The 26,517-nt window shown below is 47.4% G+C and overlaps 1 protein-coding gene across 6 annotated transcripts in view; it reads left to right on the top strand.

Moving 5' to 3' along the window:
• Positions 1-26,517, top strand: part of TP63 (tumor protein p63) — a gene marked incomplete at both ends in the record, with an annotated part of 106,052 nt that overhangs the window by 11,920 nt on the left and 67,615 nt on the right. For 3 of the 6 annotated variants that reach the window (XM_082487006.1, XM_082487007.1, XM_082487011.1), the window contains 2 exons: positions 7,928-8,056; positions 8,766-8,898. In XM_082487006.1, coding sequence (XP_082343132.1) covers positions 7,928-8,056; positions 8,766-8,898 — 262 coding nt within the window. Of the gene's footprint in view, positions 1-7,927; positions 8,057-8,765; positions 8,899-23,812; positions 23,855-26,517 lie in introns of those variants that run through there. The other 3 variants (XM_082487008.1, XM_082487009.1, XM_082487010.1) reach the window with 1 other exon arrangement.

Genomic DNA, 26,517 nt, shown 5'->3' on the forward strand with positions numbered 1-26,517 from the left:
TCTGCTTCCAGAAGCCATTCCCAGCAGTTTGCAGGGAGCGGGCCATGCAGCGCCCAAGCTGGGAACCCTTCGGCACGGTAGTACTGGGAATGCAGAGGAGCAGGGCGCTGGCGCGGGGCCCAGGGCTGCAGTGATATAACGTGCTTTGAGGGGCTGCTGCAAAGCTGCAAATGTTGCATTCGCTGTGGGCATAGTCTTACTCAAGATGACTCTAACTGAAAGGAGATGATGAACAGAAAAAATCCCCCTTGTGCTTTTCAGCAGAGTGAATTAGGAGGATCATTCTGTGAGCCAGTTTCGCTTTCTTTGATGTAGGTCAGTCTTGCCCACACACCCGAGGCTTGAGTAAAGAGCAACCAGAAAGCTGAACCATCCCTTCCTACCCCTTTCTATTCTGCTCATGCACATACACTTCCTAATGAGAAGTTTAAATCTTGGGGAGATTGGGATGCACTGTTACAGTAGACTCTAGCAGAACACAGAGTTTTTATAAGCCATGCATTCCTCTGAAACAGAATTCCTTTAATTCCTCTAAATATCATATATCTCACAGTTGAAACAGGACATGCACAGTACAAGTGTCATTTGCCTAGGCAATAAGAAGCAGCTAATGGTCTTCCCTAGGCTGTCCTCAATGGATGCTGTAGGACACTGTCAGTGTCACAGAACCCTTTGCCACTGTCACTCTCATTCTTGTGCTCCTTATATTTCCTTGGTTGGTGGCTACTTCTGAGATCGGGGTCCACCCCTCAGGAAGTTAGCTTCTTTTATTTTCTAATGCACATCTTTGTGGTTTTCTAATGCGCGTCTCTGTGCCACTGGACCACTTTTCTCTCAGCTGCCCCTCCCCATAATCCACACTGCTGTCCACACGTTTCTCAGTGAGGTTGCAGATCACCTCTGGGAAACATCTGAAGAATGTAGGATCTGGGAAAAAAGAACAGACATTTGAACGATGGGTGAAAGTTACATTCTGTTTCCAAAAAAAAATCCTGCATGTCAGTGTTTCTTATTCCTTAACATTCGCCCTTTCAAATGCATGCACCCATCACTCTTCTTCTGGAGGTATTTTATAGGACTAACATATAGGAGCAATGTTACATAGGAGGAAAATCTGAAGGATTTAAAGACGCTGCTGGAAATCTGGATTTTAAAAAGGTAAATCTGAAGGTGGGGCTGAAAATCTAAAGGATAATAAATACTTGTGAGTGAAGTTCAGCAGGACCTGCCTCTGTCGGGATGGGAATCAGTCTCTCTTGGGCTATCGTGAGCCAAGACCTCGGAATAAAGCATGAAGCAGAGAAAGAAATGGGAAAATGCGTAGTAGAGGGCAGTTCATACTGGGAAGGGAGCTGCTTGTTGATGAAGTAAACACAGAAAGAGGCATAGATAGAGGTGCGATACAGATCTCCGAAATTCAGTCTTCTCTTTGAAGGGGGTGAGAGTCTGCCTGTCTGCCCGTGGGCTTTCATTTTGCGCGACGCACCCCCTTCTTCCCCCCAGTTCACAGCAATGAACATTTTTGGTTACCAAAGGTCTCCATTGGGTGCTTCCAGGGTGTGCTTTGCCAGCTGAGGGGGGCTGATGAGGCCGTGGGGAAGAAGCATGCTCCACGCTTCGGGGAATTCCAGATGACAGTGCCTGCCAGGGGCACGCTTGTCCCATGCTGCCAGACCCCGCTTCCTTCTCCTCTTGCACAGCTGTGAGCTTCATTAGGTAGCGATGTCTACAAATCACTGCAGTGTTAAAATGCAGAGCGGGGGGAATTCCAGCAGGACGAGGGCTGCCAAGTTCCTCGAGTTTTAACAGTGCAGTCTGAAAAGAAGCCCCCTCCCCACTCAAGAACTAAAAATACAACTAACACCAAGATTCCGGCAATTAAGCGTAATGCTCGTGAACTTTAAATCCCTTGTTTACCGTTGCTTTTGATGCACTTCAAGGTGTAACCGGAGAAGGCAGGGACCAGCACGTGGATTTGGCTTGCTGGAGCTGAGGCTGCCGGCTCCTCTGCTCTGTGACTTACTTCTCTATGAAGTCCACACCCTGTGACAGTTGAGGGCTAATATATTAATCTATGCATGAATTAAGGGCTGTTAGCAGTTAATTGCTGTAGGAATTTGGGAAGAGAGATTAGTTTTTAGTCTGGGCATCTGGGTTCGAATTCAACTCCCACCCTGAACTCTGAGTGTGACTTAAAGCCAGTTACAGCATTTCTGCAGCCTTAATTTTCATTCCTCAGCATCATCATTTTGGTGCCTGAAGAGAAATGAAGTTTGGGGGTTTCTTGCTCTAGGAAGCGCAGTGCACACTCTACCTGAAGAAATTAAGGCCTTTTTTAATTTCTCTATCTAGACACCCAAAATCACTAGTTCCTTTTTGAGAAGCACCAGACTGGGACTCAGGTAGCCAAGGTTGTATTTCTGGCTGCACAACTGGCTTGCTGAGTAACGATGAGTAATCCTATGACCTCCTGGTGCCTTAGTTTTCCCACAGGTAAAATGGGAGTAATTATACCGTCTTCCTTTGTAGAGCACTTTGAGAGCTATGAATAAAGTGAGGCATATTAGATATCATTATTTAGACATTATTAATTATTCTTTGGGTTCTTTTGTATAATGTGGAAGTGCTTTCTTCATAAGAGTAGATGTTCTCTTTGCATCAAGGTTTCCCAAGTACTCCACTAGCAGGTCCTTTAGAGGAATATATCTTGTGAAAAAACAGCAAAACCTGTAGCTTACAAAGAAAGACTTCTCTGTCCCCATCTGCTTGTCCACTGACTGAGGACTACAGACCCAGGGATAGAAAATTGTACACCATTGATAGACATTTGGTGGGGAGAAGCAGACAGCAACATCCTGTAACTTTGGCAACAGGCAGAAAAAAGCTCCAAAACATTTTGCTCATCTCTACTGTGAAAGACTTCTTCTCACAAGGTTTTATACTGTGGCTTTACACCAATATCGAGCCATGAAGTTTGGCACGCACTGATAGTTTCTGAGAGTTTGCACACCATGTGGGAGAAACACAAACCACCCCAGAGCTCCAGCTTCCGAGGGAAGCTAAGGAGAACTGGAGGTGCTTGGATCTCTTGAAACCCAGCCCAGGAGCTTCACTGAGATACCTTATTCATTTCTGGTTTCCCAATAAACTCTATTATGAACCCAGGGGTAGTTCAGAGTGTTGAAGTTCCAAGCCTGTTTTGGATGAAAAACCAAAGAAAACCATGCTGTCTCTTGGTTGTGACAGTCTGTCTTGGCTTTGAAAGGAGGTTGCTGGACTCACACGTGCACCACAGGGCTGCACTCTGCATCAGGTCTGACCGTCTATCAGTGAAAGTAGGTGGCATCTGCCTTCGAGGTTAAAGCCACAGAGGAGGAGCTGTGCCTGCTTCCTATCAAACCTAGGTCTTGCTTTCCTCAGGAGCTCGTGTCTTTTGCCCAGTGGTAAGTCAGGCTTGGTGTTTTGGGTTTAGCCCTTTCTAAGGAAGGTTGTTTGCAGAGAAAGGTGGCTTTTGGGGTGAGAAATGTTGCTGCATTGCAATAGTTGAGTTTAATAGTTTTCTGCCATTGTCTTCTGGTGTGGAAAGTGGTTTGGGGTTTTTTTTGTCTTGTTTTGTTGCTTTTTTTTACTCTCTTTGATGTGAAGGTAGAAAGGAGGGAAACATAGTGAAGAGTGGAAAGCATGTGCTTCGAGGGAGGTAGTGGGAGCAGAAACTTCTTGTTTTCTCTCTGGTTTTGTTGTTTTGGTGTTTTGTTTGTTTGTTTTTTTTTTTTATGTTGCACTGGGCCAAGCAGTCAGGGCTTTGTTTCCACCTGTGTTGGGACCCTCAGCTCCAGGGAAAGGCAACAGCAATGCAGGTGGGCTAAGGCTTGCGAAAGGCAAATGCTGTCCTTGTCAAGGGGGTTGGTTTGGTTTTTGGTGAGTGGTGTTTGGGTTTTTTGGGTGAAGTTTAACATTCCCAGCCTTCTGGGAGGGTCTGAAATGAAGTGCTGTGGGGGCACAGCTACGGGGCCACGCAGGTCTCATTGCCACATTTTGCAGAGGTCTCGTTGATCAGTGTGATGGCAAACTGAATCAGCTGGGATGCAGTCCCGCTCTGGTGGGCTGTAAGGCAGCTCTTCTGGGGAAATGATCAGGAGGCACCAACATGATCAGCACACACAAGGCTTCAGCCCCCAGAGTGAATCTGAAAAATGCTTTCACCTGGAGTCTGGGCTGCTCTTGCTTCAACAAAATAAATAGGATGGAGCTGAGCTAGACCTTAGTGGGAGTGCACTGCTGGCTGAAACCTGTCCTGGGATTTAGTGGTGCAGGAGCAGTGTCCTAGCACTGTGCCAGGAAACCCTGTGCTCTTGGTGAGGTCCTGCTTCTCAGAGAAGATTTACCTTGTTATTTCTGTTGATTAATAATCTGCTGGTGGTTTTTAAAGGAGGGGGCTCGTGGGTGCAATGTCCTATTCAGCTTACAGTTTGATGGGGGCTGTAAATCCCTCTGTAGTTCCAACCTGGTGCAGTTAGTGCTCTCTGATGCTCGTGGTAAGCTGCCTGCCAACTATTTCAGCAGTTAATGCACAGAATTAAGCATATAGCTTGTAGACTTAAGGCAGAGGGCACGCTAGACAAGAATTACTGCTGTGCTTTGTCCTGCCATAGTCAGTGGTTTAGTCTAACAGGCTGTGTTTGGTAGTGTTATCTCCTACTGTGCATGTTGGGATTAGTGGCTGTGGGTAAAAGGGATGTGTTTTAAATGTCTATTAGTTAAAAAAAAAAAAAGGTAGCTGACAGGAGCAATTTGAACAATGCAAGCTCCTGATATCTTGTGATTAAACTTAGGTGCTTGGGCATTATTTTACTGAAGCTAGATTGTTTGTTGATGTGGGAAAAGAAAATTAGCTAGATTCATAAAACTTATGTGTAGCTCTTGCTTAGGCTTTAGCTGTTATTTTCTCGTGGAAGAGCAAATTTGGATGCTTAGGTATGCTGTTTCATAGACAGAGGCTGCTCCTCTATGTTGAAGGCTGCTTGTTAAGGAAAATGACACTAGGTTTAGGCTTTATTAGGATCACAGGGAAGGAGACCTCTTAGCCTGTGTGCAGCTTTGTGCTGAACTGAAGTTGGTTTTCTTGCAGCTTGACAGTTCTTTCCCAGCTGAGAGTAGGGTGCACCAAACTGAGTAAAAAGCAGTGTTCGCCACCTCTGTAATGCTGTAGCCTTCTCGCAGGTGCCTTGCCAAGGCTGGCCACCTAATCCTTCAGCTTCCTTTGGAAATAGAGCTGTACATGTAGTAAAGGTGTTGCAGAGAGTGGTGAAGTAGTCCCTCAAACTTTGCTTCTGTGAAAGCATTAACCAGGGAACTTCTTTTGCTTGGTATAGGGAAATATGCCTTTTTGGCCATCAGGTAAAATCTGATCGTGCTTTTCTTTGAAACCCTAAGCCAGCAGCTTGGTTGAGTACAGGGATAAAGATGATGCAGATGGGAAATGCCTCTCTGGAGAAATTTGGAGTTTGTGTTTAGTACAGAGATGCATCGGTTGCATCTTTAACTGGTGTGACTCTTTCTAACAGCTCTGTTAGCTTCAGGGGCATATAATAACAAACCTGGCTTTATCAATCCGTGCAGCTAATATCTCCTTCCTCTCCTGCGCTACAGGCTGTAGGGACTGTGAAGAGCGTTTGGTGCATGAGAAGCAACTTCTGCTTTGCTGCTGAGCGGGACCACAAGGGCCGGAGCAGGCAGGGGCATGTCATGGCATGTAGAAACCTCATTGCAATGAGACTTCTTGAAAGAAAGAAAGTCTCTGAGGAAGGTCTGTTTTGTAATAACTCTTTTTGGTGAAGTTGGTTCCTGTCTATGTAGTAATGAGCTGGTGTGGATGGTTGTCGCTACCTTTGCAATGAATTCCTAAAAAGTGGTTTTTAGTGTTGAAGTCAAGGGCAGTTGTGATAAGTGGCAAATGGCTGTTAAAAGGGACCACTTCACTGGTTTGGGAGAACCCATTGTGGGGTTTCTTTACCCGTTCCTTGGAGGTCAGGACCAGATGCAGGGTATCGAGCAGTGTCTGGGGTCTGTGGGTTTAGTGGCAGAGTGGGCTGAGGAGCACGCACTCCCCGTTGCTCTCCTCCAGATCCCGTGGTAGCATTGATTCCCAGCTTATGTAGCAGGCTTTAGGCCAGACCAGTTCTCTGGGTTTCAGTGCGGCACTCTTGAAAGTGCCTTACCAGACTGAAAGCTTGAAAGGAGCAATTTCTGGTACTTTGTGGGATAACTGCTATTCTCGGAGGACTTGTCATTATTTATTCATGTGCAGCGTGGGTATGTGCTCACAGCTGTGAGATGGAGGTATTAGATATGATACTTCTGAATTTTGTTTTTTGTCTCTGGCTGTTCACGAACTTTTAAGGGATGTTGGGTTGTTTTTGTTGTTAATCACAAAAAGGATGAGCGACTGAAGTGATACTTTACCTGTCTTGAGGCATGCTCAGCTATGGATCTGGGGGGCAAACCCACTTTTTTATTTCCATTAGCTTAGGAAAACTGTCTGCTCTCTTCAACAAGCATGCAGTTCTGTGGTCAGCGGAGGTGAGGAAAGCCCTGCTCTTTGTAGACCAGAGTCATCCTCAAAATGTAAGAGGCTTCAAGTAAAGAGAGCTAGATCCCTCTCTGACAGTAGTCAGAAATAGATGCTTCAAGAAAAAGTAGAGGAAAAGAACAACTGCAGTGTGATACTCCCTCCGAAATGCTCCTCCTTAATTTTGGCAGCTTACTAAATCAGGGTCTTCCATGGAATTTGTGTAGACCATTGTGTTAAACAGCACCAAAATGTGCCAAACCAAATGTTAGTACAATTCTCTTTGGAATCCGTTTGTAGCCTTGGCTTCTGCCACAGCCGTTCCCCTGACAGGGAGCACAGCCTTTCACTTGCACTGTGCCAAACCAACTCTTTTATATGACAATTTTGCAGGGTGCCTCTGGCCTTGTAGCAGGAAAGACGGTCACCTGCCTTGCGCTCGAAGTTGAACCGAGAGTTTTTGCCAACTGTAAATATACTAGAGAAATCCTTCCTGCTCCCCCTTACATCCCTGCAGCCACTGAGTATTTTGACACGGGCGTAAAAGCTGCTGTATTTGAATTTAGAAATTGGCCAGTGGGATGAGAATGTGCAGCTGTGGAAGGCGCGAGTGCTCCGGCTTCGTCACTGCTCCTCTTGGGTCCACCTATTTCTGTGAGGCTTGTGGGAGCTTAAGGGGATAAAAATGGCCAAGGTAATTAGCAGATTTGGTGGAAAGCAACCGGTCAGGCTCAGAAATTATTGGAGGTAACAAGACAGTAGACAAACAGATATAATCTAATGTGGTGGAACTTACTTCCATAGAAAATCAAGAAAAAAATATTTCTTTATTATTGTTCAATTTTTTTAAAAAAAATACTTATTGTAGTTCAAGACCTCAGCTGCAGTGGCTGGATGTAGGAGAAATCACCTAAATCATCTCTGAGCATGCAACCTAGAGGGGCAACTAGCCAGGGAGAATGGATCGTGTGCCACTTAGTCTTTGTAGCAGGTGAAACATCTACCTGCTTTATATAGAAAGTTGATTATTTGAGGGTAAAATGGAAGGTGTGTGGGGTTGTTTGTTTGTTTTCCTCTGGGATTCTTATGACGCAGCATCCCTGTGGACTCTGAGGGGTATTTAACTTATTGGGAAGGGTGGCCAAATTCTCTCCCGTCTAAATACAGCATCTGCAGCAGTGTGGAATGTGTGTTGTACAGCTGTGAATGTTACAGGCATTCAGCGTGTCTCCTTTTTCACACAATAGCTTCTATTTATGGGTTTTCATCGAGTTGGGCTCATGTATTCAACATATCTTTCTGTGTGTGTTCTTTTCTTTTCTTTTTTTTTTCTTTTTTTTTTTGCTTTTGTTTTTTAAGGTTTGTAGAAACTCCGAGCCACTTCTCCTGGAAGGAGAGTTACTACAGATCAGCCATGTCCCAGAACTCGCAGCCCAGGGAATTCCTCAGCCCAGAGGTGCTCCAGCATATCTGGGACTTCCTGGAACAGTAAGTAGTCCTTACGTGGAGCCTGTGGAAGAAGGTGTTTTGGGACAGGATTCCTCTGTAATTAGGGTCCTCAGGGGACTGATGCTAGGGGTTTTGGAGTCTTTTGTACCTGTTGATTAAAAGATGTGGGTATGAGTCTGTGACGAATGAGAGCTCTTGAGCTCTCAAGAAGCTCTTCATCCAGGCGGTGGGAAACAGATGCAGACATGACCAGTGATGCTGACTCTCTTCAAGACCTTTGGTTGCTGAGCTGACTGCTTTCCAGCACGTGGTCAGTTAAGGTGGATGGCTGAGGTTTTCCCTTAAGGAAATGGGGTCATTACTCTATGTCCAGGCTGCATGTTTTCCTGCTTTCCTGATGCCAGGGAGGGAGAGGAGGTGTAGAGGGTGCAGAGTTCAATGTCGGGGCTGTTGAAGGAAATAAAACTGATTCTCATGAATGATGTTGAGACAGTTACTGCCGTAGAACCCCCATGTGTTCTGTCTTTGTGATTTTAACCTCATTTATTTGGTCAGGCAAGTGAAATGTCCCTCCAGGCCCTGTCCTGTTCAGGGACTGCTGTTAGCATAGCGGGTGATGAGGTAGTTATTCATTAGTAATTGCTTTGTCCTGAGACTGGTTTGTGGTCCTGGGTGACATTCTAGCATGTGGGGCAGGGGGGAAAACAGAATTTGGCCAATTTTAACTTCATTACTCTGTTCTTTTCAGACCAATATGCTCAGTTCAGCCAATCGATCTGAACTTCATCGATGGCCCATCTGAAAATGGTTCTACAAACAAAATAGAAATTAGCATGGACTGCGTCCGGGTGCAGGATACGGAGCTGAATGACCCAATGTGGGTGAGTAGCGAGAAGAACTTCCTTAACCTTTGGGGACAGATGAGGAGTTTTTGCAGGAGCTATTCTTGCTGCGTTGCCCTGGGGCCATCTTCCCCTCTTGGTGGAGGGGCTGTGGCTGATGCTTCTGACCGAGGATGTTCCTTCTCACCTTGCCTGTTGTGTATCCCCACAGAAGCTGGTTGGGAGCATGGCTCTGCCAAGTGACTGTGGTGGTGGTGAACAGCAGTGTGGCTAAACTGGATGGTGTGTGACCTGTGGAATGGCATCATTCTTGTGTGCCTCCCTGGGGCTACAAGGGGGAGCAGGCTGGCTCCTTATCTGCTCCTCCTCTCCTTCTGCAGCCGTGGCAGGAGAGAGGGATGAGGCAGATGAACAGGCAGAATTGCTGAGAAGTCTCTTGCATTTGCCTGGCTGCTCAACCATACCTGGCCTCTCCCTGCTTAGAGTTAGTTTGTGCGGCCAAAGGGTTAAAATAGTTGGTATTCTGGGCACAGTTGCAATTTTGCTGACCGAGGGTAGGGGTTTTTTACTGGTTTTTCTTCTCTTGAAGGTCAGATATGAATGAAAACTTAGTTTCAGACCATGGTTGTTTTTTTTTTTTTTTTTTTGTGGGTGGTTTTTTTTTTTTTTTTTTTAACCTCCTGTGTCTCCAGATAGGCAAAGCGGGAGAATGTTTGTAACAAGTCTTGGCTGTGGGTGTCTCACCAGTATGGCTTGAGACGGGGATGCAGATGAGGCACACTGGTGGTTGCTGGTTCATTGCCTTTGGCACAAACTGACTAGCTTTTTCTTAGCAATAGCTCTGAAGAAGCCAGGTGCTATTCTTGCAGGTTGGAGCAAGAGGTATTTCAGGAGTTCAGGCTGTTCAGGTCCTGTTTCTATTCTTCCTGAGGTTTCTATACTTTGGGCTAAAAATCATGTGTGGTTTGACATTTGTGTTGGTGTCTGTAAATCATCTTGTTCCTCTGCGTTTCCATCCTGAGAAACTGTGTCAGTTAATTCCCTGGCAAATCAACCACTGTTTTTAATGTGCTTAACCATGGCCCGTTGGCAGTCTGGACCCTGACAGTGTTTGCAACCTGGAGGATGGCATCTGGAAGGAAATTGCTCCCAAGTCACACTGATTGCAGTCTCTGGTGCCAAAAGGCTTGACCTGTTACTGCCTCTCTGGTCTGACTGGTGGGGGGATTGCAGTGCTCTCCTCTCTCCTTGTAAGATTGCAAAGGGTAAGAAGACCGCTTTGAGGTTGGGTATGTGCTTGGCTAATGTGAAGCTACTCCAAGTGTACAAGGAGAGGTGACCCGTGTCATGTCTGCTTATCTTTTGATTCTGCATCCAGGTTGGGCGCAGGGGGGTGGTGTATAAGCCTTCAATCAGCATCTGGATCTGAAAGGCCAATTCTCAGCTTTTTCCAACACAGTAGCACAGCTTGATGTCTCTTCAATTGCTAGTCCAAAAGATTTTCCATGTTTAGAGGGGCTCCTACTTTTCAAAGTAGGCGGCAATGTTCTGTTTGAACTGTGTCCTCTTAAAAAAAAAAAGAAAACAATTCCCAACAGTTTAAAGGTCATCAGCAAAATCTTTGCTCCTTCCATGCTCAGATGTCGACTTGCTGCACTGAGCCCTAGCAAAGCCGTCCCATCTCCAGTTCTTCTGTGCTGTCTGTGGAGCACTGTGGTGGCTGACAGGCCCTCTCCAAGCCCTTGTTAAGAGTCTCCCTCTCCCGTCTGTGGTGCAGTGAAACATGAATGGAAAATCCCTTCCTCTTGTCCTGTCTGAGCACTGCTGAAGTGAGTGCTGGGGCTAGGAGAGGAGGACAGGCACCTTTTGCTATGCAATTACCTCTTGCTTAGGATGGGTTTGATCCCGGCCTTGCAGGAGGCATTTCTGGAGAGGCTGAGCTGCACAGTGACTTCTTAAAGAAGTGTTTTTCACTGACATGACGAGCCAAAGGGGGAGCGGGGAAATTCCATCCTATCCTCACCCTTACTGTAAGGCAGCGACTCAGAGTACGTTAATGTATGTACATTAATAAATGTTCCAGTTAGTCTTCAGTGGAAGACAGCACCTTCGCTCAGTTGAATGCTGGACAAAAGCCTTTACAAAGTAAAATATGCGTCGCAAACCTGTGCAAACAGCCTGTCTTTTAAAATGAGGAAAGCTCTTTTTACTCCCCTTACCACCACCACCTCCCTATAAATTTGCAAACATCCCTGACAGGTGACAACTCCCCCTCGCAGAGAAGCCCATGTTTGCTTTGCTGTTCCTGGGGCTCGCAGCCGCTGCAGCTTGCGTTGGCAGAGAATGTGTAGCCCGGGGCAAGGTGTTTGCTGTTTGGCGGCTTTAATCTGAAATACCTTACAACCCTCTTCCCCTCCAGCTTCTCTTTTCCTCTGGATAGCTTCGGGGCGAGAGGTCCCCTTTGCACCTGTCTCTCCCGTAACCTCAGCCATGTCACTTCTAGACACGAGGTGCCACACGCAGCTGATTGCAGCCCAGAGTTGAAGAGGGCAGATAAACACAAAAGAATGCAGCAGAGACAGAGGGGCCCTGGGAGATGAACAGAGAGATCAAGGCAGAGTGCTTTTTATTATTATATTTCTCTTAGGAGAAGAGCAAGGGCAGCTTTTCTCCAAAGTGTACCACTGAGTGAGATTTAAATAGGTGCAAAGCAATTAAGACTGGTTTATTTAAAGCAATTGTCCTTACGTGGACTTTAAGGCAATCCTAATCAGCCTTTAAAATAAGCTCTGCACTTAGTTGCAATTTATCTTAAAAGATGTCCGTTCTTGATCCCAAGAGTTGTGTTGGTGAGAGATCCGAGTTTTTTATTATTTAATATTTTGGGGGTGCAGTCGCTTGCTCACAACAGAGGGGCAGTGGGGAAGGAGCTACTGTGTTCAGTTTCTTCAGGCACAGCTCTGGTCCCACTGGTGGGCTGAAAAATGAGCATGAGTCCTGCCCTGCTGAGCACCCATCGGTTGTGTTCGCTGCCTTGAAAATGCAGCTGTCTGGGCAGAGAGCTGAAGAAGGTTGGGTGACAAAGAAACCTCTCTTGTCTGAGCTACAGCTCTGTCTCTTGCTGAGCCACGACCTTGCAGTTCTCACACTCTTGTTTTTAAGGCAGAAATATTCTTCCTGTGTCCCATATAAGAAAAGGGTAAGAGAAACTGGTGATCAGCACTACCTTGGGATGAAAAGAGCTCGAGGGGACGGGAAGGGGGTTTGTGGGTCTGGTGTAACATTAGACAGTCATCAACCTTCCTGACCATGCGCCTTGTGACTGGCTTTCACAATGTCCTGGGTGGCCCATCTGTGAGGCTGCTGGCTGTGCCCCTTTGTCTCCCATGGCGTTAACCACAGACAGACTGGGAAATCCCAGCAGAGATCTGCCTTTTTGCATAGCCGGCGTGAGGGGCTGGTGGTCCCTGTGGGTGTGGAGAACATATAGTCTCTGCCATGGCCTTGGCGTGGGAAGGAGCTGCGGATGGCCAGGAAGGTAAGTTGACTGTGTGTCCTTGTGGGCCACCTGCCATTCATTAGGCTTCACTGATGAAGGTGGTCCCTAGCCCCTTCCCGGACCAAGGATGCAGCCTGCCACTGTGGAATCTGTGGTGGGGTGGGCGGCCAGTTCCCTGCGTTCAAGAGGACCGCTGGTCTCAAAGGCTGTATCCTGCAGTGCTAGAAACCAGGTGATATTATATGATTTTTTTGTTGTTGTTGTTTTTTCCTGACTGATTAAATGCCCTGGAGCTATGGGGAGGAGGGGTCTGGGGACCTCTCTCTAGGAACAACTGTGCGGTGGTGCAATAACCCCTCCATTGCCCTGGAGCCCTTGCTGCACGCTGTCAGCCTGCTGTACCAGGTGCAAAATTGCTCTCATTCACCATCCCTCAGAAGTCTTTTAAACTGCTCGCCAGTGCTAAGAGATGTTAGTCTGGACCCAAACAAAACTGCTTGGGGCTTAGGACTTCAGCAGGCAGCATCCTGATAGAAGTGGTATTTAAGGGGCTTGCAGAGTCTGGAAGTCTCCTGCCACCATCCCAGCAGCACGTCAAGAGCTCTGGGGACCTCACCTGTGGGAGCAGGAGTGGTGTCCGGAGTGATGGAGCAGCTTGTCCCCCCCTCCCCCTGTACATACCTTCCTTTCATGCCCCTGAGCAAGCCGTCCTCCCGCAGCCCCTTGCCTAACCAGTTCAGTGGAATGCCTTTCCCCAGACAGTCGCCGTGGTCAGAGTTTTCTTAACCTGGATCCGTTCCTCCCCACAAAAGGGAGAGAGAATTCCTTGACTTTTTTATTTATTTATTATTATTTATTTTTTGTCCTTTTTCATCTTCTGCAAATAATTGTGGGGATTTGCTGTTTGCGGCTTGGTTAGGCACGGCTGAGCTCCTCGTGGTGTGGGTTTCTGCCCCAGAGATGGTGGTGTGGGTGCTTCAGACAGGGCTGTGTCCTGAGAGGTGCCAAAGGGTTTGGATCCTCAGCTTCACAGGCTGTTGGTGTCCTAAGTGTGGTAGCTACAGAAATTTTGGAGGTGCAACACGTGTTTCATAGTTGTAAAAGTGGCAGCTTCAGCTCTAATCTTGCTGTTTTCCTGTGTACGCAGAGGTGGAGGAAAAACTCTAGGAAAGACTAGATGTGGTCCATGTAGGACACGGAGGTGTCAAGGCTCTCAGCCTCAGCCCTTACACCATGACACATCTCGGAGTTTCTCATGGGAACAAAAACCTTTCCCAGGTTTCACCTGCAGTAGGCTCATGGAGGAGCCACCCCAGTCACCTTGCACAGGGCACCTTCCCATGCCGCAGCCTAGTGAGCTGGAGAGGAGTGGGGCTGAGGCCCCTGCAGACTTATGCTGGCCCAAGGTGGCCAGGGTAGATCTCTTCTGCACGCTTTTAGCCTTAGCTCTATGTAAATCAGTTCTGTAATTCATATTTGGTGGTCAGGTGCTGAATTCCTGCATCTCTAGGAGCCCATCACCTGCACAAGCTGGGGGCTGTGGTCAGGATCAGGTGTGCAAGAATATGATGGACAGACATTAAAAAGAACTAACCTACTGTCCAGAAGGAGGTCTGTTGCCTCCTATCCAATGCAGGCTCTGATTTCAGTTAACTTTAATTGCTCGCTTAAATGTTTTGCTGGGTCAGGAGAAGAGAGCTCCACTTGCTGCAAGGTAACTGCCGAGGAAGCAGACGAAAGCTGGTGATGGGACTGTGGGACAGGGAGGACATCCCTGCGTACCAGCAGCAGGGCAGGGAGGTGGCATGGCACGCACAGTGCGGCTGAGCGGTGCATGGAGAGTGTTTTGGTGCAGGGGCTGGCTAATGCCTGGTGTGTGCTTCCCAGGGCTCTGGCAGGTGCCGCAGCCCTGCATTTTGTTGGGAAATGGGTTTGCACCTGGAGGATAAGGCTGATTTGATAAGTAGATGCACCAGAGTGGGTTGTGTGGCCGTCTGTTTCCATGCCGAAGTATTCCCAGTCTGACCGTAGAAAGGAAGGAAGGACTTTGTACAGCACAGGGATATGATCAAAGCTTTTATTACTGTCTGGTTTGTGCTTGAGAGAGTTTGAGGCTTGCCAAGTTTCTCTTCTTTGTGGGTATTTGTTCGTTCCATAGCTGTGCAAAGAAAGTTGAGATTATGCAAAGGCATTTCCATAATGAGCAAATGCATTATTCTGTTGGAAGTTTCCCTCCAGCACCTCTCTTGTTTGCAGTTGAACTCAAAGCTCATTTAGGCTTTGCTTTGTAATCCAGCCGACTGTTTAATCTTCTGCAGTGTAGGTCCCTCCAAACGATCTAATAGCATTAAGACTGCAGATCCAAATCCAGAATTGGTCAATTCTTTCCGATAAAAGACGGATATAGAGAATGTATTTGTACATTCCGTTTGGCCAAAGCCTGAAGACTTCTCTCATTCTGTCTATAGTAGGGCTCTAAAAACATATTTGTTTCTTTAAAATAATTTTTCACTAGCTCCCTTTCCTGTGCTGTTTTGCCCTAGTTCTGGCTGCAGACCAGGGCTGGCTGCATTTCTTTTTGTAGGAATGCAGCCAGTTGATGAGTATCATTACACCAAGTGTTTTATTTTTAGTGCCACCTCCCTGAATTCTCAATGGTATTGAAGAAAACCAACGGGGGATCTGTCTGCTGTGCTAGAGAGCATTTTGGAAACATATTTAAAATTTCTTTAAATATTTCTGCCCTTTTATTACCTTGCTTTACATTCATCTTGGGAGGAAATAAACTAATTTTAAGCTGAAAAGCACAAATCTATTGGGAAAAGAGCCATGCGCGATGGGGGGTGTTTTGTGTCCGTTCTGCCCTGGCTCTTCTGGAGGGCTGGCTTTAAATCTCCAGCTCCTATTGCAATGAGCACTTGAGGTGGCCGAGTGTCGCAATTGTGAGTCCTGTCATCTCCCTACATTCAAATACTTCCAAACAAAAGCAGTCACTCCGGAAAACATCTTCCCCAACAGCTAGGCCTGTCTCCAAAGTTTTCCATGGTGCTGCACGTGCTTCTTGCTTAAGTGTGGAGCAATAACTCATTAGCGCTTATTTTACATCTTTAAAAGGTCTGCACAAACACTTAATTAAAAGGGATCTTGATCTTGGAGCAATAGACCGCAGGCACTTTTACCTCCAGAGCAAGTTTAAGGTTTATGCTGTCTTGCTGGGAAATTCACTGGATGTTTCTATCTAGTTGATAGGATCCTCTGTAAACACACTTCCCATATTATTTGTTGGGAACACTTTGGGTTAGAGCCTGTGAGCTGTAAACCCCTTGGGCAGCTGGCAGTTCAGCAAGCCACGAAGAGCGCTTTGAATACCAACAGCAGTGGAATGGCCATCCCCAAAGTTCACATTCCTCTGGACTTTTTGATTTTTAAACCAAATTGGTGGCAAGAGGAAAATGAGGCCCTTCTCTCTTGGTAGCTGCAAGTAAGGTGATGAATTGAACTGTCTGTTTCCAGCTGATTGAAAACCTTGCCGAGCTTTGTGGTACCCCCCCCACCCCCCCCCCCGCCACCACCACCTTTGGGGTGAGATGGATGGAGGATGCTGTTGCAAGCTGCAGTGCTGCCCGTGCCTGGGAGAGTTGGCCAGGCTCACGGGATGCTCTTTTCAGGCTAAGACAGACCTGGAACACAGCCCTGGGAATGTCCCGCTCCCCTTCCTTGTCCGCCACGGCCAAAGTGTCTGTGTTGCAGCAAGCTGTGGGGTGTAGCTTTTGTTTTTAAAGTCCTCTTCTGCATTAATTGGGATTCTTGCTTTGAAGAAAGCCTTATGCATCCGAAGTCTCACTATAGATGTTGCTTTGTGGTTCTGCAGATCCTGCCCACAGTCCTGTTAATAACAATTATTTTTTTTCCTCCAATATTTCATGAGGAGACTTTTGGACTAGGTAATGTTTTCCTCAGAATGTCTCTGCTACCTGCTTTCCACCTCACTGTCGCTGATTTGATAGCATTGAAATTAACGAGGGAGTGAATTGTCAGGCAGTTACAGAAAATTAAATCAATCTCTGTGAAGCATAGATTAAGGAGTGGTTTGTGGCCTGGGTTCCCGTGCTCACTGCTGAGAACCCTTTGCTACTCTGCAAATTCAGATGCTGATATTAATGAAAAATTAGAGGTGTTTTCAGTAATGAATGTAACTATCAGCTCTAAAAGCATGGATTTTTATCTCCAGCCTCCTTAAACACAAGGAAAAGGTACCCTGAAGCACCCTTCTTTGTCTTTGAGGACGTGGATGGGGATGGTGAACCACATGGAGATGTCCAGACTGGATTAAAATTAGACGAATGAGAAACTAACATGATCCATCTTCTGAGGATGGTCCCCAGCCAAACAACCGAACCCTGTGGCTGTTCATCCTATGGCTGTTGCCATACCGGCAGTGGATGTGGCAAGTGACAGCAGGCAGAGGGCAAGGGGACAAAGATCAGCACTGAGAAATTCAACATTTCTGCATAGGAAATAAGGAACAAACAGGGTCCCTGGCTGCCTCGGGGTGTGTGTTGGGGCCCAGCAGACCGGGGCAATATAGGATAATGGCGATGTGCTTGGATGAAAATCGGTTGCAGCGGGTCGGGGTTTAACCAGAGGTTTGGGAGACTGTTCTTGGATTATTGCAAACTGATAACTTTTTTTTTTTAAATATGGGATTATTGTACGAGGGCTTGGGTGGGAGGGAGTTGGCAGCATAGTAGAGGCTGGCTGGAATGAGCTGCTGTGATTGTGCATTTATGAACAGTTGTGTGTTTCCCGAGAGCAATCTGTAGTTTATACAAGATAAGGGAAGAACAACACTTTCCCCTCAGCTGCTTGTGCAAGAACAACCCTGGTCTGTCAACAGTTGCTCCTCTCTTGTAATTAAAAACAAAGGCTCTAATCTGTTGCTATCTCCTGCTTTTCCCTTTCCCTGGCCTGAGCACTCTGTCTCGTGCTGGGACGCAGGTTTGTGCCATACTCCTGTTTCACCTCCAGCTGGAGGGATGGGGCTGTTCATGCTGCTCATGAGTAATGCACATGAATTTTCTTGTCTAATTTTTCTCTTACTTTTGCTGAATATTTTACAAATATGGGGTGGGTTGGTTTTTTTTTTTTTTGGGGGGGGGTGGTGGTACGTGTGTGCGGTGTCAAACACGCTGTGTTGAGCATCCGAAGGTCCTCATCAGGCAGAAATGCGGTTTGAACGTTGCTACCCTGACAAAAGAGCTGCTGAGGGCTTGAACCCCCAAAGTCCCCTGGTCACACACTCCATGTGTGAGTGTCTGCTGACCTGTGTTGTTTTGCTCATCACTGCAAAAGTGTTGGCTCAAGTGTCTGCTGGCCAGTGGTTTTGCAGGCTGATCAGCAAAAAAATCTGTGTCCAGACAGATTTTATCTCTAAGTGGTTTTAGTGGAAGCAACTGCTCTTTAAAGAGAGTCACTACAAAAAAACTGGGGGGAAAAATAGATAAAAGGAGCACCAGGAATAAATAGACAACACTTTTTGATGATAAATTACCTGTATGCTTAATGTCCATCCTGTGTTGTACTCCCACTGTTGGGAAGTGATTTCCTGCTGGCACTCCGGTGGGAATGACCTCCTGTGATGGGGTTGGAGGGGTTTTGGTTGTGCAGGCGGTAGGGAAGGTGTGGGGACCTTGCATCATCTTGACTGGAGAGCCGAATCTCTCCAGAGAAGTGTCTTGCTCTCATATTAAATGGAGCTCAGCAGCCGGAGGGCAGAGTCCCCAGGGGGGGCGTGCGCCCTTCCTAAACCAATATTCCACAGCCGTTGTGAAGGGAACTGGTTTTGTTTCGCAACTCCTTTCCACCTTCCCTCTCCCCGCTCCCCCCATGTAGCGTTATCTCCTGACACGATGCCATTAACTCTCTAATTAGCCCTAGGGGTGTTCTGGGGGAGATAACGAGGAGCTGAAATAAGCAGCGTGTGCAGATGTTTACCCAGGGTCGGAGGGCAGGGCTGTTGTGACAGGCGATTGCCCTGGGGAGGACATGCTCCTTGGGGGAAGGAGAAGCCCACCGACCTGCGCCGTGGGCAGGACCAGGAGCTGGGCTCTCCTCCTGCCCTTGGCGAGTCTGTCTCTTTGCCCTGCGCTTATAAAATGCGTGGGGGGGGAATGCAATTTGAAGTCCTTGGAAGAAGGGATTGATCCTCAGTACTGAGCGCTTGCAGCCAAGCCGTGTTTCTAGCTTGAAGGTTCATGCGGTGGACTGCTTTCCAAAGGAAGCTCTGGGCATCAGACCCGTCCCTGCCTGGGATGCACGTGAGGCTGTATCCAGTCAGCAGCGGGCAGGATGCTGTCCTTCAGCAGCATCTTTTTTTGGTTTTGTTTTGTTTTGCCTTACCATAGATCAGTTTTTCACTTTGAAAGGGGAAAGCCCCTGTTAATGTGCTGGGTTCTCTTTTCCCCTTTTCCTTGTGGTTTGAGCACTGAAGACCAGCTCCGCATGAGTTTTCAGGAATGGAGGGTGACTTTTTTTATGGTGGTGTGTTTTTTTGTTTTTTTTTTAAAGTATTTTCTTTTTGCTCTCTAACCTGGCTGCCTGATATTGCAGTCTGTCATGTCTGTCCCTGTAAAGTCTTCACTGGAAAGACTCACAAAGCCAATTGACAGAGGCTTGGGTTTTTTTGAGCATTCAGCAGCTATTCAGATGTAACAAACAAACAAACAAAAAAAACCCTCCAAACCCCACATTCTATTTTTTCCTTTCTCCTTCTGTTATCTCAGTCCTAATTTATAAACATTTCTGAGCTGAGAGAATGTCACAGTCCGTGGTGACGCAGTTGATCCAGATGCTATTTTTATAACAGAGCGGAGAGGTCTGAGCAGATTTTTTTTTTTTTCTTTGATCTGCAGGAAATTCTGCATGAACCACCGAACGCACGGGCAGGTGTGCGCGCGCACACACCCCTTCCACAAGAAATTGCACAATCTCCAGTTAACACTACAATTGTGGCAATGACATTTTTAATTGTTGTGATTTAGCGCACTTACCTGGTGTCCTGGAAGGGTTATTGAGGACTCGTGAGTGGTAGTGGTGAGCGAGGATAGGGCAAACTGTGTAACAGCAGTCAAACAAAGAACCTGAATCAGCGGTTTGACTTGGCTGATGCCTCATTTTGGAAACTTAAGGGTCTTGTTTGCTTGTTACTTTGTTTTTCAACATACCAGCAGGAGCCACAAAGCACTGCCAGAAGCTTTCTAGAATATCTGAGTCAGACCTGGGAGGGTTGCAGCTGAAACTTTCAAATCTAACTAGCATTTATTATTTTTAGTTTCCTGCAGTATCAGAGATAACTTACTTTAAAGAGATCTCTTTTCCCGAGGCTGAGCTGCTTTGTTTCGTTTTTGTTTTTAAGTTCAATCCAACTGAGCGTCCAAAGTATGTAGTGCCAGGCTTTGCACAGCTCCTGATGGTTTGGGTTGATTTCTTTATTTTCTGGTTTGTTCTTTTCCTGTTCGGGAGGGGAGGAGCTTGTTTGACGAGAAGTATAGAGTTTTTTAACATGTGAAAGGAGGGCCTTTACCTTAATCTGTTAGCAATTAGCTTAGTCAGAAAAGGCAATAATCTCTGTCTACAAAGGTTGTCTTGCCATGACTCTTGACCATCACAGCTGCAACAGGACTGATGTTGGCGTTTCCCTTGGAAACCTGTCCAGAAGGCTCAGATAAATGATAACTATCACTGTCCCATTGCTGAGGAGTGAGTGTGCTGTTTGAGGGGGTGGGGGTTGTCCCTTTTGGTTTTGTCACTCAGCCTTTTAAGCATACGCTATTTCAGGGAGCCAGGTTTCCCTCTGAGAGCCTCAAAGAGATGCTGCCTCGCTGCTATTAGGATGTTGGAGACTCATCTATGTGTGGGGGGTTTTTTGTGTTGGTTTTTTTTTTTCCTGCAAAAGCAGAGAATCAAATGAGACTCCAGGAGATGTTCTTTCTCATGGTAAGGTAGAAGGGTGAGTGATCAAGCCCTCGCCTTTCAGAGCCTGTGTGAATATTCAAGGCACGACACCAGCCCATGGGACGGGGGAAGCAACTCGTAAAGGGGTGCATTCAGGCCTGAAGCCAGTGAAACAAAACTTGGAGCCCTGGGATAATGAGAGGGGTATGCTCGTGCTCGTGCTGCAGCAGTGTTGGTGGCCACGGTGCCCGGTGTATGCTCGGTTACCTCCTGCCACCCCTGTCAGGGTGGCGGTGGCCTCCTTTGTGTCACTTGTGGATGACTGATCTGCAAAAAGCCACTTGTCCAGCATCCACTTCAAGGTGACCGCACAGGCTAATGCCTCTGAAACACTGAGCCAGGTTGGGGCTGTGTGTACAGAGGGCAGGGATTTGTGCTGACATGTCAATTTATTCATGCTATATACACTTCTCCTCATGTTTGACATGCAGATCTCTTTGGATAAACCTCTACATATCTCTGTGTAGTGCATCTGGGTGTTGCTTCACCCACAACCACCTCCAGCCACCTGTGGGACAGAAGATAGCAGATACCCAACACAACAGTGCTGCATTAATGACTTGGAAAAGGAAGATCTTCTGAGTTTCATAGCACAGCTAGTAAAAGAGGGTTTTGCAATGGCTTGCTGAGGTTGGGAGATCTCTGTATGTACCTTGTCCTCTTTCCTCCTTCTTCATAACTTTTGAACTCATGGGCCAGTCTCAAAAACCTGACAGTATTCAGGGATCAAAATGGTCCTCTGAGCACAGCATAACTTTTTCTCACTATTAGACAGTAGAAAATCTGCAGGTGAATTCCAGCTTGATGTCCAGCTCCATACAAGCTTTGCAGTGGTGCTGCAAAGTGACCCGTTTGCCTAACGGTGCTGTGGGCTGCTCCCCGCAAACCTTGCCTGTATCTCCAGATTAGCACTTGTGTGGCTTTTTGGCTTGTACCCATCTCAGGTGAGATTAGGTAAGCGCACCAGGCGTAGCCCCTGGTGTTAGGTGGTGCCGGAGAAGATGAAGAGGGGAAGGGGCCGTGGCAGTGGTCTATTGAGTTGTTCCTGTGATGTAGGAAACCTGCTGCGAGCTCAGCAGGCTCTTGCTGGTAGTTCAGGAGTGCTGGAGGAGCCCCAGCTGGGATTTTGCTGGTGGTAGGTAGGGCTCTCCCGTGGCTGGGGAGGGCTCTGCGCTCCTCCCTGCAGCTCGTTCCTGGGAGCACCTCCTCACGTTGTGCTCAGCAAGGAGGAATCGGGATGGTGCACTGGAAATGCTTGCAACCTTTCGCTCCTGTGCCCAGCAGTCCTCCGTTGAGCTGTGCTCACAGGGTTACAGCTAAATGAGACCCCTACCGTGCTTCTTGTGGCAAGGAGCTGTTGCAGGGTAGGGAGGGCACGCGATCCTCTGCTCTGTTTGCTCTGGTGTCCGTTCCTGCGTGAAGATACTTTTTTGCACCATTTTATTGGTAGCAGTTTTGGGAACGCTCTGCCTGTCTCCAGCCTGGACAGAGGCCGGTGCGAGCTTGCAGCATCCAGATCGTCCAGTTTGCAGAGTGCAAGGAAGTCAGCGGTGGGTCCTTCTGCTGCCATGTGCTGGAGAAGGCAGCCTAGAGAGCCGTTAGCACCCTGAGCAGCACAGCCTGCTTACGTTCATCTCCCTGTGAACCTGGAGTCCCCTCCCCGTGTGCTCGGAGAAGTTGGGGTTAAATGATGCCCAAAGGCGAAGGAGTCGGCGTGGCGGGGAGCAGCAACACCTCCTGGGCAGAGGCTCGGCTGCACGGAGGTGTTGGGCCCACGGGTGGGTTTCGGCCTTGTGGGGGACCCCTCTCCCCCTCGCAACGCACCCGTGGGTCGGTCAGTCACCACCCGCGGTGGGCGGTTCGAGCGCTCGCCGTTCGTGCGTGTACTCCACAATTAGGCACCGGTCTGCTTCACCGCAGGTCCTCAAATAAGTCTGAAGTGCTGTCATTAGGCTGGGAGGGCCGGCGGCCGCGCTCCCGTCTGGATGTTTGGTTTCCTCTCTTCCCCCCCTCTCCCCACCCCTTTAAAAAGGTGTTTGGTTTCCCCTTGCTCCATGGCGCTCACCCTGCGCTTTGGGAGCAGGAGAAATGAGGCGGCTTTTGTTCCGGCCCTGCATCCCACTGCGGGGCGGTGGCGGACCCCTTCCAGCGAGGTGGTTTGGAGCAGCCTGGGGTGAGCCAGCCCCGCTCCCGGGGGGTGGCCGGTGCCCAGACCTCAAACCACTGGCACGCTCCGGGGCTCAGCACTCTGGAAGCCGGGGCAGGATGGGGGATTTTGTCTGCTCGTTCAGAGTCAAATCACAGCGGGGCTGTTGTGATCTGCCTGTCTGCTCACTCTGTCCTCCCACAGATCGAGTCCCAGGGGGCTGAGGAGTCAGCGCCTTCCCTATCTGTCTCCAAAATCTTTACTTTGCTGTGGGCACAGTGCCCAGGTGGTTTTTACTGAGTGGTACCCAACAACTTCTCCCATATATTAATTTAAAATTACAAGTCCCTTTGGATGAGTTGCTCTTTTTTATTTTTTGTAATGCTTACTCATTTAAGCGAGATTATTTTAAGGCTTATTATTGTGGCATGAGTTAGAAAAAATTACAAAGGAGGGGAAAAAAATGTAGCTGGAGTGATGTCCTGTGAATGCAGGACTCGGTGGCTGTAAGCGTGGATGAGGGCATGCGGATGATGAACATAGCTGGATGAAAGGGCGATTGCTTCTTGGAAAGATCCTTGTGGGTTTTGTCCCAAGCCTGCAGCAGCCAGAGGCTCGGCTGTGTTACTGTACCACCAGTTTCAAGCGTTACATCTCGATACCTTCCCAAACACTTTAGGCTTTGGTAGCGGTGTTTCTAGGTTTGGTGAACAAACAGCGCTGAGCTTATCACAGCGGCAAAGCCTGAGCCTAAAAAAAAAAAAAAAAAAAAACCCAAACAAAAAAAAACCCTCCCCCCAAAAAAATGGAATCTTCTCAGAAAATAAATAAATAGAATTTTCTCAGAGTGACTCTTTTGGAGCAACTCCATAACTGTCTTTTGAGTTCCCAAACTTGTAGAAAAGCGACAGGGGAAAGTTATAGTTTCCCTTCTTTTCTCTCTCTCTCCCCCCCCCCCCCCCTTTCCCTTCCCTTCCCTTTGCTTTTTAGAGATTGGTGATAAGGAATTCTAACTACTTAATGAGCTGGGAGAGGCCTCTCTCCATTGGAGTGGAGGACTCCAGGTGGCACTTTGACAGATTGGACAGGTAAGGCAGGAGAGCCCCACCTCCTCCTCCTTGCCTATAGTTAGGTATATAAGGGAAACTTCAATTATGCGGAGAGGCACACTCTGAGTCCTGTTATCTTCCAAGTAGCATCATATATTTTTAGGGTCTTCTAGGGGGTGGGAGGTGTTTGTCAAAATCCTGGAGCCAGAAGAAAGAACAGCAGCATTGATCAATTTGACTGCTAACATGTTGTACCTGGAAAACAATGCCCAGTCCCAGTATAGCGAGGTAAGGATTCTAGGTTTGAGTTATGGTATCTTTAATATATTTTTATTTTTAGAGAATGCATGCGATTTCTTCACCTTTGTAGTCCTTAAGTTAGGTGTGGAATATACACTTAAGGTATTTTTAAGCTTTTGCGCTTTACAATGGGAAGTGGAGTTTACTGGGCTAAATATCTGAATGAGAGTGAACTTCGAGTCTTGACATTTGGGATAGCGAATTTGGTTTTGGGAAACTTGGTTGGCCAAACATAACTTTCTTTCATTGGAGAAGCAAGGCAAAGCAGTCGCTTACTGTGGGCAATGCCTACAGATTGCGTTCCTGTAGCAGTCTGAACAGTATCTGTGTTGACTGCGTTAGAACTCATTTACTGGTTTCTTATTGCCACAATTGCTGCTCGTTGTTAACAATGGACGGTATCTAGGAAAGAAACAAAAATGCATTATAAACTCCTCCTTAAGTTACCTTTTCAAGTAAAATAATATGCAAACAAAGGTTCTGCGCTGTAAATGTGAACGCTAATGCAACACCAGTAACTCTCTTGCTCAGTGCTGCTGGTACCCTGCCTCATGACTCGCAGCAGCAGCGAGAGATTTTCTTTAGACAAACACCCCGTATGTCTTTATATGAGGATGAATGTGTGTACAATGGATGCATTTTACTTTCTACAGCCCTCCGCGCCTCATGGGTGCGAGTGGAACACAAACTTCAGATGCAGCTTTGATATTTTATTTACTTATTTATTTATTTAATTGCTTTTACCCAACTGGGTCGATGCTTTGTAAGGTGGCAGCGGAGAGAATTGCTACACGCTGTGCAAATCTTTGAGGAAGTTACCTGGGGTTGAGGGAGATCTAACAACAATATTGGTTTACATTCCAGTGGAGACAGCAGCTGTGTTGACACTCGTCAGAATGGCAACGCAGCAAAAGCTCCTCTGTGTGTGTGTGTGTATGTGTGTATTCCTGGTGAAAATGCTTCAAGTGGAGGGCACGGGCTGAAAGACCTGAAGCAGACAGAATTTCAGCCTCTTGGAAAAGAAAACAAAATGGGAATTGCAAGACCGAGAGCGCAGCTAGGGGATGCGATAGCTGGCGAGGAAAAGCCTGTTAAAAGTGCACTTGGAATTTGCACGCCTGGGATGGCAGGTTTGCCGCTCGGGGAGAGCGAGGGGGAAAATGAAACCCATGTGCTTTCCCCGTCCCCCCCTTCTGCAGGGCGTGCAGACACCCAGCCCGCGCGGGGTTCCTGGCTGCGGCCGCTGCCGCCGCGCAGAAGACCCAAATCTGTGACTTTTTTTTTTTTTTTTTCCTTCCTTAGGTTAATTATAAACTCTTAAATGTGGAGAGAGCACTTCTTGGAGTGTTTGCTTGGCGTTATTTGTCTGCTGCTATCTGATCAACTTTCGCTGAATAGCAGCGGTGGGGCTGTGGAGTCCCTATGGTTGACTTGCTGGGTTCATCTGTCAGAAGCGATGTGCTCAGGAGCGTTCTTGCTCCGCTTAAATGACGCTCATCACTGTTGCTGTCAGGGGAGGATTTTTTTAAAAGGCTTTAGCTCTTTTCTTTTATTTTTTAACTTTTTCCCCCCACCCCCCTTTCCCCTTCTTGGCTTTGAACACGGGGCACTGACTTTGTTCATCCAGCAAAGTGTTGTACGCTGGGGAAGGCAAACCTGATTAGCATTGATTTGGCTTTATTTCTGAGAAAGAGTAGACTTTCTAACGACTCGTCTCGAGAGACGAAGACTTGTTAATGCTCAATTAAAATATATTGGTGATGATGAACCTCGCCCATTGTAAGCTTGAAAACAAGATGTGGGCTTTGGCACGGTTTCCTTAAAAATGGAAGAAGGAGGGGGAAAAAAAAAGAAACCCTGTCATTGTGGAAACAGGAGTAGCAATTTGTTGCAGCTGGTGCTTTCTGGAGTTTAGATTTTAGAACTGTTGCTGGATTGGGCAGAAGGTGGCCATACCGACTCTAAAAAAAAAAAAAAAACTTAGTATAGACTGCAGTCTAGGTTTTAAAACAGACAAAAAGGAGGGGAGAACTCAAATATATATTTTTTTTTTTTCTCTTTTGAAATAAAATTTTAAAATGGAGAGCAGGGAGTCCCCTCCCACCCGAAGCTCATTTCTCGGGGTGCTTTTCCCAGCTGCCCCAGGATGCTCACTGCCTGCTTGCAGATGCTGAGCTCTGCCCTCCGCACCCACGGGCGCTGTGGCGTGTTCCACCCCGCAGCCTGGAACCGGCCCTTGCACAAGCCCCGGTGCAGGCTACATGGTCAGGGCGGCGAGCTCGCACCATCGCCCACGGCCTTACAGTGCCCATGCCCACAAGCACGGTGCCGAATGCCCGGGTGAGATGAGGAGTTCCTCCCAAACGGGCAAAATCTGGTTGAGAAAAGCTGAGAAAGGGGAGAAGGGTGGTGAAGTGAATCACAGCCCTGAAAGGCTGGAGGTGGAACCTGCCCCAGCCACTTTTCCAGCTTAATCTAACCCAGCATTTGATGTGGGTTGACTATAAGAACGATTAAGCTCTCTGTTGGCAGAGCACTGGACTTGATGACCCTGGAGATCTGTTCCTGTGTGTTTATGAGTAGGAGATGTGAAAAGGAGAGAGACATTGGGGTGGTTATAATGGAGTGATGAGCTGCTGATGAACAGGAAC

Source organism: Vanellus vanellus (assembly GCF_965231255.1).
Source record: "Vanellus vanellus genome assembly, chromosome: 8".
Taxonomy (NCBI): Eukaryota; Metazoa; Chordata; class Aves; order Charadriiformes; family Charadriidae; genus Vanellus; species Vanellus vanellus.